This window comes from Labeo rohita, chromosome 6, assembly GCF_022985175.1.
Source record: "Labeo rohita strain BAU-BD-2019 chromosome 6, IGBB_LRoh.1.0, whole genome shotgun sequence".
Lineage (NCBI taxonomy): Eukaryota > Metazoa > Chordata > Actinopteri > Cypriniformes > Cyprinidae > Labeo > Labeo rohita.
The window spans coordinates 28,755,141-28,768,256 of NC_066874.1; the positions used below are offsets into that span (position 1 = coordinate 28,755,141).

At 37.7% G+C, this 13,116-nt stretch overlaps 1 protein-coding gene across 2 annotated transcripts; it reads left to right on the forward strand.

The window, feature by feature from the left end:
• Positions 1-6,317: 6,317 nt before the first annotated feature.
• On the forward strand, positions 6,318-11,592 carry oxtrb (oxytocin receptor b). Of its 2 annotated transcripts, none has more exons than XM_051111462.1 (3): positions 6,318-6,471; positions 6,921-8,086; positions 10,063-11,592. In XM_051111462.1, exons 2-3 carry the CDS (start codon positions 7,165-7,167, stop codon positions 10,287-10,289), a joined length of 1,149 nt encoding a protein of 382 aa, XP_050967419.1. In that variant the 5' UTR covers positions 6,318-6,471; positions 6,921-7,164; the 3' UTR covers positions 10,290-11,592. The 2 variants fall into 2 exon arrangements, with proteins under 2 accessions (XP_050967419.1, XP_050967420.1); XM_051111463.1 differs by having other exon boundaries at positions 7,041-8,086.
• The last annotated feature ends 1,524 nt before the right edge of the window (positions 11,593-13,116 follow it).

Consider the following 13,116-nt stretch of genomic DNA (forward strand, 5'->3'; position numbering starts at 1 on the left):
AGTAGGCTTTATTGCTGTTATAAGTGGTTCTTGCTTAAGATATTTTAAAGTCGGTCATTTTTTAAAAAGTATTAAACTTTGGTGTGCTAACTGCTCCCTCAACGATCATGCTGACTACATGAATGATGTTTCAAATCATGCAACTTACTAAGGAAAGATTTGCTGTTACTTTTTAAAGTGCTCAGATATATGATTTTTATAACACGCTCTCATGGCAGTTCATAACTGTTTTACATTTCGGCATAATTTTGTGCCTAATTTCATTCAAACATTTTTGTATGGTCCCATGGATATATATTTAGGGAAGGACACGCACCGCAGACATGTGCAGTGTGTGGTAAGAGATTTATTCATCATACAGTGTAGATAGCTTTACTTACAACGCAATTGTTTTTAAAAATACATAAACTTGCACTAAGCTAGGCTAACCATTGATGATGTTCTTTGACAATGTTAATGTTCTTTGCTCGTTTTCTGTAGCTGCTTTTTGAATAACTAAGGAAATGTAAGCATTGTAATTAGTAACTTACAATGTTTTTATTCAATTGTTGTCAAGTGAAATGCAAATTAAGCCGTTTTCGGGCAATGAAACCAAGTATGTAAATAATTAAATAAATTAGAACGATAATATCATGTATCGCAAACCCGCAGGCTGACGGTAGGTCCCAACTCCAATAGCATCAACTACACCTTATATATCCTTATCTATAATGGAGCAGATGGAACTTGCTGCTTTGGCAAGGGGCGTGGCTGTACTGAAACACTGTCTAAGCTGTTCGCCAATCACAACATACTAGGACAGCTAACCAATCATAACACGTTTCGTTTTTCGGAAGGTGGGCCTTGATTAAACCCGGAGCCATTTGTGCTAGGCTGGGGAGAAAGGTATTGTAATAGTGTAAATTATGTGAAAAATAATGTGTTTTTTGAACCACCAAGCATGAGAGCATGTACACCCCTAATACAAAATCAAGACTTTGTAAAGGAACATAATAGGACCCCTTTAAATCTGTCTAAATATCATGTAGAAATTGCAATGTCTTCTGGTCCATATCCTCGGTTTTCTCAGCTGCCATAGTTGCAACTCTAGCGTCATCAGAACAGGGTGTTCAACACACCGCTTCCGTTTAAAAAACGTTTTGTCTGGGCTGAACACAGCCCAGGTGATGAGGGCTCCTTCCTGCAAGTTTCCTGTGGCACAGTGGCTTTGAATTGCATCATGGAATATATAGTGACTGAATGATGTGTTGCCTACACTGTGATTGGTCACTAATGATCTTGCCAACCTGTAAAAGTCCTTAACAGAGGGTAGATTGCAACCAATGTTTTGAAGACTGTCTGAGATACGAGCTGTGCCATTTTGGATCAGATGATGACAGCTTCATTGATAGAAATGTACTGAACTGAATCATCAAAGCTTGCAGCATTTTGAAAATCACTGCTATTGTGTCTTTCATTCCTTGTAGGTGTTTGCTACTTGAGGTCCTGGGAAATTATGGTTATCAGAAACCTAAAGGACTCAGTAGATTATAGTCACACAGGTGTAATTATCCTGTATGCCGTCTTGTCCTGTGTGTTTTCTTTTTGTCTGTGCAGTGGATTGAACGCAGCATGTGTACCCAGCATTGCATTGATTAGTATTCACTCTCTACAACAATAAACAACTCTCCAAAACGGGAATATACAACAGTGTCTTAGTTCTCTGCATATGGGTTTGCATTTGTATCCAGTTAAAGAAATGGAACATTTAAAAACCCAAATTGCTCCATTTGACAAATATTCCATTTTTATGAAAACTACTTTTGACATGGGAAGCTGTGGGGATGAGAGAGGGACAAACATGCGGAACGTTCATACAATGGCTGCGCTATTGCAGACTCAACCTCCTTATCTACAGGAAAAATCTTTTTCCTTTGAGACTTGTGGTTTTCCCTAACTGCTTTCAGCCTAAGGCAAATCCTGATTACAGTACATGCGCTTTTTGTATGCAGCACAATTAAGACTAACAGTGCCTATAAATCTTGGTGTTAATGAACTGATTTTTCTCATCAGTTGTATTTAATTTCATCTGCTCTTCTTCTAAGCATTAAAAGACTTGCTGAGCCAAAACGATGAACACAGTGTCATGTTTTGCATAATCTGAATGTCAAGGTGGAAGTGGTTTGCATGTTTTGTATTTTCCTTTCAGAAGGTCCGTTCTTTTCAAGCATCAATTTATTTTCAAATACACTGACCAAAATTATAAACGGCAACACTTTTGTTTTTGCACCTATTTTTCATGAGCTGAACTCAAAGATCTAAGACTTTTTCTATGTACACAAAAGGCCTATTTCTCTCAAATATTGTTCACAAATCTGTCTAAATCTGTGTTAGTGAGCACTTCTCCCCACCTCACAGGTGTGGCGTATCAAGATGCTGATTAGACAGCATGATTGTTGCACAGGTGTGCCTTAGGCTGGCCACAATAAAAGGCCACTCTAAAATGTGCAGCACAATGCCACAGATGTTGCAAGTTTTGAGGGAGTGTGCAATTGGCATGCTGACTGCAGGAATGTCCACCAGAGCTGTTGCCCGTGAATCGAATGTTCGTTTCTCTACCATAAGCCATTTCAGAGAATTTGGCAGTACATCCAACTGACCCGTCCACCAGCCCAGGACCTCCACATCCAGCATCTTCACCTCCAAGATCATCTGAGACCAGCCACCCGGACAGCTGCTGCAACAATCGATTTGCATAACCAAAGAATTTCTGCACAAACTGTCAGAAACCGTCTCAGGAAAGCTCATCTGCATGCTCGTCGTTCTCATCGGGGTCTCGACCTGACTGCAGTTCGCCGTCATAACCGACTTGAGTGGGCAAATGCTCACATTCGATGGCGTCTGGCACTTTGGAGAGGTGTTCTCTTCACGGATGAATCCCGGTTTTTACTGTACAGGGCAGATGGCAGACAGTGTGTACGGTATCGTGTGGGTAAGCGGTTTGCTGATGTCAACATTGTGGATCGAGTGACCCATGGTAACGGTGGGGTTATGGTATGGGCAGGCATATGTTATGAACAACGAACACAGGTGCATTTTATTGATGGCATTTTAAATGCCATACCGTGACAGGAATGCCATACCATGACAAGATCCTGAGGCCCATTGTTGTGCCATTCATCCACGACCATCACATCATGTTGCAGCTTGATAATACATGGCCCCATGTTGCAAGGATCTGTACACAATTCCTGGAAGCTGAAAACATCCCAGTTCCTGCATGGCCAGCATACTCACCGGACATGCCACCCATTGAGTCTGTTTGGGATGCTCTGGATCGGCGTATATGACAGCGTGTTCCAGTTCCTGCCAATATCCAGCAACTTTGCATAGCCAATGAAGAAGAGTGGACCAACATTCCTCAGGCCACAATCAACAACCTGATCAACTCTATGCGAAGGAGATGTGTTGCACTGCGTGAGGCAAATGGTGGTCACACCAGACACTGACTGGTTTTCGGACCCCCCAATACAGTAAAACTGCACATTTTAGTTTTATTTTATTGAGGCTAGCCTAAGGCACACCTGTGCAATAATCATGCTGTCTAATCAGCATCTTGATATGCCACACCTGTGAGGTGGATGGATTATCTCAGCAAAGGAGAAGTGCTCACTAACACAGATTTAGACAGATTTGTGAACAATATTTGAGAGAAATAGGCCTTTTGTGTACATAGAAAAAAATCTTAGATCTTTGAGCTTTGAGATCGTTCAGCTCATGAAAATTGGGGGCAAAAACAAAAGTGTTATTTTTGGTCAGTGAAAATGTGTAGGGGGTCAGGGATTTGGTTGCACATGATTCACTGAGATACACTTTTAATTGCAGCAAAAAGTCAGGGGTCATTTGTCTATATTTACCAGCAAAATACACTAATGTTAGTGTTGATAAGAGGACTTATCAAGATAAAGATAACTGCATTCTTCATATCTTCTTTTGTGCTCTGGGGAAGAAACTCATGCAAGTTTGGAACAACTTGAGGGTATGTAAATTCTTCAGGGAACGGTCACTTTAAATTCAGTTTTACATTTTTTTTTTTTTTTTTTTTTTTTTTCAGTAAATGGTATGCAGAAAACATGCCTATTTACTTCACAGCATGTCTTCTGTCTGTATTTCCTTACATTCATGCACTTGTTTGCTAGCCTCTATGAAGTGTGTGCATTTATTTTTATGCTGCTGCTATTGCCGGGACATTAGCACTACTGTAGTTCTCTTGTCATTTTGACATCAGTGGAAAGCTGTTATCCAGAAATAGTGTATTTGAATATAAGATTTAAACAGCGTTAAAGCTCTCTTCCCAATCAAAACAGAGTTGTTTTGAGTCAGCTAGATGCCTTTAACTCTATATTAAAGATACCCTGTTGAAAACACAGTACATGGTGACTAGCATGTGTTGAGTTTTAAATATTGAGTTTTATAATAGTGTTTCCACCAGCCTTTTTAATTAGTTTACTTCCTTGTTCAAACATTATCATTATGTTGGATATTCATGCCGGTCTAACCTGGTCTTTTCAACAGGGTACTCAGGACGATAGGGCAATCATAGGTAGTGCTAATCAGTGGTTTTAATTATATGTGTTCTCCTTGTCAAGGCTCATAGCGAGAGTGAGATCATAATTACTATTCTAAGTGTAACTCATAATTAAAACTCATAATTAATTCAAATTGCTTGAATTGGTTATGTATAATCCTATTTGTAGTTTTACCAACTAACGTGGCAAAATAAAGTTTATTTTGTGGATTCCTGTGGATTCCAGACAAATACTAAGTTAATAAGTTAATACCACTGAATTTGTTTATTCAGTGTAAAAACAATGTTCTGCTTCTGAAACTATGCTAAATAATTCTAGGGTTGTTGCATTGTTAAATAAATGTTTATTATTTGCTCCAGTAATCCACCAAGGACATTTTTTGTTCCTGTTTTAAATTTAGCTGCTCATTTTTGCAATGGACACCATATCAGTAATTATTCTGAGATGTCAATGAAAATAGCTTGACTGTCTATCTTGGATTGGGTGTGTCCAGCATAAATATTTTAATCAGTTGCCAAACTGGCTGTGCCAAAGTCTGACCCAAGTAAACAGTGGAAAGTGCCCTGAATTGCTTATCTCAGTTTATGCCATCTAAAACTGATTTATTTTCAGCTGGCAGACTCCTTACTGTACCTGATAGGATATTACATGTATGGGGCAGGATGTTGCCCCTAAGAAGCCAGCGTCTCAAGGAACATGTCATTGTTGACCAGAAACAGTGGAAACAATGTTTTATGCAATGAAAGGACAAAACCTTACATTAGACACATGAAAAATAATGAAGCAGGGAAATCAAAGAAATTACCAGTTTTAAAGTGAAAAATGAACATTTGCTGAAAAATGACTCATTCTAAATGTAGATGAGTTTGTTTCTTTATCAGAACAGATTTGGAGATATTTAGCATTACACTTGCTCACCATTGGATCCTATGCAGTGAATGGGTTCCATCAGAACAAGAGTCCAAACAGCTAATAACAGTAATCCACACTAGACTCCATCCAACAATTAATTTCTTGTGAAGTGAAAAACTGTCATTATAGTAAACAGATCAATCGTTAAGAGGTTTTAAACCTTAAACCGCTGCTTAAATAGAGTCAGCTATGCTTAATATTGCTTTCTCCAGTGAAAAAGTCCCTTTCTGTGAATCAGGAGAAAAATATTCACAGATCAAGCACCTCTACAAACAAAAACAGCCCACATTTTTTATAAAAAATTGGTGAATTTTGATGTGAAAAGCAGCGGTTTAAAGTTAAAATGCCATAATGGTGGATTTGTTTATTGTAAACATGCTTCACAAGACTGTTGATGTCAACAGATTATTGATGTTAACATTCATGTTTAGACTCTTTTTCTGGCGGCACCCATTCAGTGTAGAGTGTCCATTCTTGTGCACATAATGTTTCATTTCATTTTTAATTTATATTTTTATTTTTTTTATTTTTTCTTTATAGTTACATACCTTAAAGAAGAGTTTGAACTTTGCATTTAAAAAAAGACACTGTTCATTTAAAACATGCTGAACCTACTACTGGGGCATGTTTCCACAGAATCTGGGGTGAATTGCCACAAATTGGAAATTGCAGCTAACTAAAATTGCTTTTGACAACTCGACCCTGTCTCTCCTACTGGGCTACACGTTAGCTGTTGATTGTTTCTATAAATATCATCATGGTAAAATACATTCAGTATTGTAGCACAGCACAAAGGCACTTGGTGGCAGAAATGTGTAAGTGCAGGACAGGACAAATCCACCCAGTGCACCCTCATATAACTGTGCTCGTTGAGAGAATTGAGCAGACAGAGCTGCTGTATCCGAGCACTCACAGAAGAAAGTCAACGCTGCTGAAGCTTTGCTATACATCATTGACATATAGAATGGATCTTTCTCGAAGTACATTTCGGGTACGTGTTTTTTAATCTGTAATTGTCACAATAGTATGAATATTTTACAGCAACTATTTTGAATGCATGCAATCCTATTAAAATTACAGTTAAACATATCGCTTATTGCATGCTCTGTGGTAAAGAATAAACGCTGATTAAAGGGACTTGCGATTCCCCCAAAGGAACTCAAAAGAGTTTTTTTTTTTATTAAGTATACTGTTTACAAATATGCAATGTTTAATTGAGGTTTCAAATATTTAATTAACCACTAAAGTTAGTCAGGGCGCGTAATAGACGCGAGCGAACAGTAATCGAGTTCCAAGAGGTAACCATAGCAACAGTAGGGCGCCAGAACATGTTGTGTCAGTATCCTCGTCAGTCAGAACATCGAAAAAAAACTTGACCACTGATGTTACAACTCTTCATAATACATACCTGTATTGATTTATTTTGAAATGTCTTTTTAGGTAGTTCGCTGACTGCTTTAGGCACCATTTGGATTACTCAGGACTAACCTCAACAGACTGCGTTTTGAAAAGAAAAGAAAAGAAAAAAAGAAAAGCATTATTTTAATTTTTATTTTACAGTGAACGGGACGTGAATTTTATAATCCACATATGGACATCATAACGGCATCTTTCCACACGTGTAAGGATATTTAGCGCTTGAGAGCCGCCACACCAGCGCGCTCGGACGCGCACTTTACGCACAATGGAGAGCTTGCTGAACGAAACGATCTTCTGGACCTTCAACGACTCCTGGGCCAATTCAAGCAAGGGAAACGACAGCAGAGGAACGAACCGAACCGTAAACCCTCTGAAGCGCAACGAAGAAGTGGCTAAAGTTGAAGTAACCGTTCTGGTGCTGATTCTGCTGCTTGCGCTCGCTGGCAACCTGTGCGTCCTTGTGGCTATCCAGACGAGTAAACGCGGTCAGTCGCGGATGTATTATTTTATGAAACACCTGAGCATTGCTGACTTGGTGGTGGCGGTTTTTCAAGTTCTCCCCCAACTTATTTGGGACATCACATTTCGCTTTTATGGACCAGACTTTCTGTGCCGCCTGGTGAAGTACGTACAGGTGGTTGGCATGTTCGCGTCCACTTACATGCTTGTGCTGATGTCTGTCGATAGGTGTTTAGCTATATGTCAGCCTCTGCGATCCCTGCGCCGTCGAAAGGAACGTTTTTTCGTGCTGGCCTCTTGGATTATAAGCCTGCTGTTCAGTTTGCCACAGGTGTACATCTTCTCCCTCAAAGACCTGGGCGACGGCGTGTTCGACTGCTGGGGGGATTTTGTTCAGCCCTGGGGCGCAAAGGCTTACATTACATGGATTAGCCTGACAATCTATGTCATTCCTGTAGCCATTCTAAGCGTTTGTTATGGACTTATAAGTTATAAAATATGGCAAAACTTCAGGCTGAAGACCCGGCGCGACCAGTGCTTCTCATTGACCCTGCGGCCAGCCAAGGGCACCGCGCTCTCCCGCGTCAGCAGCGTCAAGTTGATCTCCAAAGCTAAGATCAGGACGGTGAAAATGACGTTTGTGATCGTCCTGGCTTATATCATATGCTGGACGCCGTTTTTCTTCGTTCAGATGTGGTCCGCTTGGGATCCAATGGCTCCAACAGAAGGTAATACAACATGTTAGTTGAAAATTTGTAGATGAATATGCTATAAAATGTGTATAATACAAGTGCATAAACATTTTTAATGAAATGCGTTATTGTATCATTAGTAAAACACCGCTTTGTTACATAAAATGTCCCAAAATATAATTTTAAAAAGATAGAACACTTTCAAGCTAAATATTATATATAAATTTCTGCATTTTTAAAAATTCTTATCCAGGTATTATAAACAACTGGTAAGACCATGGAAGTTTAAAACGCTAGAATACTTTTGTTGGCCCATAAATGCAGGACCTGATCATCAATAATAAAAACGACTTATGTTCATTAATCCGCAGGTTATGTAACTTGTCTATGGGTTTAAAATAGCATGAGAAATCTGTTATATGGCAATAAAACAAGATGTTTCATGTATAGAAGAGTCTTATGTAATTCTATATCCAGCCATAGATTTTAACTAAATAAAATGTCTACATTTTATGATCTCCATCTCTTTTCAACTTTATAAACATTGTGCTCTAAAACCCACAGATTGTTGTATAAACTCAAAAACATTTCTTAAAGTAAAATATAGACCAAGAAAGATGAAAATGGGGCTCACTGAGCGGCAGTTCAAACACCCTCAGGTGGTTTTGGTAAAGTAAATATAGCATGCCATGAAACATTTGCTCTTTATCCTATCTAGATCTCAAAGAGTATAATTTCCATGTTATTTCGTAACATAATTTGGGATCCTGTGCTATTTTCAATCCCACAAGGCCCAAATGAAGACAGCTGTAAGGATTCCATCTTCAATGCATTTCCTTTCCCACCCCTCCTCATTATTACTCCCCCCACAAGGTGCAATTAAGTTTACTTCATCAAGCTAAATGTGCATACAGTAGCCTGCAAAAGACTGAGACCAAATTGAAAGTTTGGATTCAAAATTAATTTTGATTTTAAAAACTGGAAAGTAACAATGTTTATGATATTCGAAGAAATTAAAATAAACTGTTCATAACTGTGAACTGTTTTTAAGGAATGGACTATAGAAACGCACAATACATTTTCAATGTAGTTTAAAACAAAGTAAGAAATATGTTTCAAATTATATTTAAGAAAACAAATGAGAGGCTTCTCAGAGTCTGGACTTTAACCTTATGAAAAATATTACATAACTGTGGGCTGAAAGTGATGTTCTACTATGATCTAATATACTAGAACAATAAATTTTAAAATAATCAGATTGAGGTTTATGCAATAAGGCATCGGAAGGATAATAGAGATTACACGATATTAAAATCTTACATCAAGCAGTTCATCCAAAAATGAACATATTATAATTTTTTACGGATGCTTAGTGCTGTTATTGTTTTCTGTGGAACACAAAAGTATTTTTTTTTTATTAAGAATCTGCATGCAACTCTTTCCTTAATAACAGTTCATAGTGACCATGGTTTCAAGTTCCAGAATGGACCAGTTTTCATTTTTGAGCGAACAATTCGTTTAATATACCACGGTGCATGTCATCAGTCCATTATGTAAACTTATTTGTTTGCGCTAAATGATGTTGTCATTAAGCTTTTTTTTTTTTTTTTTTTTTTTTTTGGAAAATGACTTGCACATCTTGACCCGACAGGAACTCGCATCCTGCTGTCTCCGTTCAGTGAGGATTTTCAGAACATTGACCGTGTAATGAATGCAGAGATTTAAATTGCCATAGACAATGTTGTCCACAGTCCATTTCAATTTATTGGCCAGTGGCATTATGAAACCTTATGCAGTATGATTGTAGGATGCTGAGTTTTTATCTAAGAAACTATATTAAAAGGTCTACTCTTCGGGCATCTAATAATAGTTGCTTAATAGTAAACATAAAAGTAATAGACTTGCCTGAGGAAGTAAAGTATATCTATCTATCTATCTATCTATCTATCTATCTATCTGTCTATCTATAGACATAGTGGGACACTAACTTTTTTATGTCTTGTCTTTAATAGCTATGGCGTTCATTATTGCGATGCTTCTGGCCAGTCTCAACAGCTGCTGTAACCCCTGGATCTACATGTTTTTTGCTAGTCATCTATTCCGGGAACTCATGCAGCGCTGTCTGATGGCATCACACTGCGACTGTAAGAGGCAATGGAGATCTAAGAGCAATTCAGGCACGGATGCAGTGACGAGCCCCAGCAGCCAGAAGAGTGTAACACAGTCCTGTACTACATGAGAGAAAGTTGGAATACATGCAGTTCGTATTACCGTCATGGACAAAACAATAATATAACATAAGCTAAAGAAGCAATTCATATGATTTTTCCAGGTGTATTGCAGAACTCAGCCACATTAGCCATGGATAATCTCCAATCCTCTTTAGCCTAAAATGTATATCTTTACAAAAGTAATGCTTGACATGTAGCTGTCTTTGACACAGGAGGTATCTATACTCCAAACTGCTTATTCACTGTAGAGTCACAGGAATCATTTACATGCGTTTGCTTAAAGGAACACTTGTGAAAACTTGCTGAAAATTAACTACTTCAGGACATCCACGATGTAGATGAGTTTGTCACTTCATCAAAACTGATTTAGAGAAATTTAGCATTACGTCACTTGCTCAACAATGGTTTCTCTGCAGTGAATGGGTGCAGTCAGAATGAGAGTCCAAACATCTGATAAAAACATTACAATAATCCACAAGTAATCCCACATGACTCCAGTCCACTCATGAAGATCTTGGATAATCTGAGGGAGAGTTTCAGCAATTTTTCATTTTTGGGTTAAGTATTTCTTTAAAGGAACAGTTCCCCCCCATAATGAAAATGATGCTATTACCCACCCTTATGTCTTAACTTGTGCCAAGTCAGCTCATTTTATCCTAGTATTATATGAAGTTATGAACCACACTTAATACAGTAACAAATATCACAAATTAGCACTTCTTCTCATTGTATGTGAATGTCTGTGTGTGTGTGTGACAAACAGAGAAAAGGAACAACTTTTTTTCTTTTTTTTTTAAATGCGACAGTTCACCCAAAAGTGAAAATCGTGTCATAAATTATAATTGTTCCAAACCCATTTGATTTTCACACCGTCTGCAGATCACATAATCAATGCGATCAAAGCTTTTGAAGAATAACTTGGTGCTATATTCTTCTGCAGCCATGCACAGGGACTACAGGAGTTACATTAACACTTTTAATTAAAAGCTGCTGCATGGCTTAATAAGACTTTGAGTACTTAATGTTGTACTTGTATGGACTTTTATGGAGCTTTCATCAAGCCTGGCATCATGGTAAATCAATTTGATTTCTTCATAGAGGAAGAGCAGCTCAGAGATTACTTATGAGAACTTATATTGATTTGGATGTGATGTTGAGTAAATAATGAGAACGTTTTCAATTTTTGGTTAGGCTACTGCTCAATAGCTTTGATGTTCAGCAATGTTCCTTCATCAGCATTTTGTAGAAATATACTGTAAGTATTGTACACACAGCAGCATAAGGCTGTGATTCACTCAAATGTAATCTTATTTATTAAACTTCTTTCTGTTCTAACAAATGCATTTGGCTGTGGATGTGGATATGAATGAACATGATTGATTGCTGATGGAAAATTTATGTACAGGTCAGGATACAGCGTTTTATTTTATTATTTTTTAACTGAATTTAAACACACCCTGACAAAATCAGTTTCAAATTTAAAACCAGACAGGGCTATCACACAAGAAGAAAGTTTTCTTTATTACCAAAGCGAAGATGTGAGTTTACATAAATAAGAGTCAATTATTCTCAGCATGAATCCAATCATTTATTTTTCGAGAACGGAAGAATACTACTTTCTAAATCTTTCTATTTGTTTAAAGAAATGGCGTTGTAAAATATGCAGTCAAACTGGAAAAGAAACAAGTCACATCACGTACTTGGATATGGACAAAATGAAAATCAACCTCAGATTAATGTTTGGATCATGAACAGAAAGACTGCACGATTTAATTATAAATGATCTAATACGACCACTTCACAAAAACTTATAAGTCTTCAAAGTCTAACTGGGAACAGAAGCACATTAAAACCTCATTATCAAACTGCAAATGTACAAAAAAGTTTAAATTAAAGGAGTTAATTCGATGAAAGAAATGGTAATGGCAAAAATCGGATTAAACACTATTATAACTTATTTGTAATGTAGATAATTATACAAATTCTTTAGGCAAATGGTACATCTGTCACAGGTGTATGATTTTCGATCTCAAAAAAAAAAAAAAAAAAAAAAAAAAAAAGGCTAGAAGCAGTGCTGACTAACCTCTTAGATTATAAATGGATACATACTGACACCTAGTGTTTTATTACAACTACAGCAAGAGCGTGACGGTGTTTCAGTCGTTCCATTTTCGGTATTACTTGTTGTAAACGCAGTCGCAAGCTCGTTTTACTCTAAATACCCCAATCATATGATTACTATGAGTTACTATAAAAATGGACACTTTGGTGATTGTAAGACTCAAAATTTTTAGCTCAGAAATTTGTTCCAGTTCCTAATTAACATAGGTAGCTCACATTAGGTTGAACTCTCTATTCGGCCTCTTTCATAAACAGACCTCGTTTCATAACATGATCAATTAGAGTAGCTCTCATCTCATTTGAGCCTCTTCAACTCTGCTCACCTCATCTCTTGTTCTTTCCGCAGCTCTTTCACTCTCTCTCTCGCTCCTCTTCCTACATCTCTGCTATTTCTCTTCCTTCATCTTTTTTCCTCCTCCGCGTTTCACCTCATCCTCCTATTCCCTGTCCTTTTGCACTACTCACTCCGCTCCTTTGAAATATCAAAGTTGCCCCCTCAAAGTTTTTAACAACATACAAGATTGTATATTTTAATACTGCATAATAAGACAGTGCAAGAGGGCAAACCAAGCCTATCTTTACTACACCGTCTTGGTTCACACTTGTCAAATTAGGGCATGTTGCTGACTCTGAATTACAAGTTCTGTTCTAAGAAGTGAAACAGAGTGACAAGATTTGACTGGGTTAATGGTTAAAGTGAAGCTTGTGACACTC

Bases quoted from the DNA above. Each gene is read 5' to 3' on its own strand.
- oxtrb (XM_051111462.1), top strand. From the start codon at position 7,165: ATGGAGAGCTTGCTGAACGAAACGATCTTCTGGACCTTCAACGACTCC. The intron at 8,087-10,062 runs GTAATACAACAT...TGTCTTTAATAG, and splicing joins TCCAATGGCTCCAACAGAAG to CTATGGCGTTCATTATTGCG.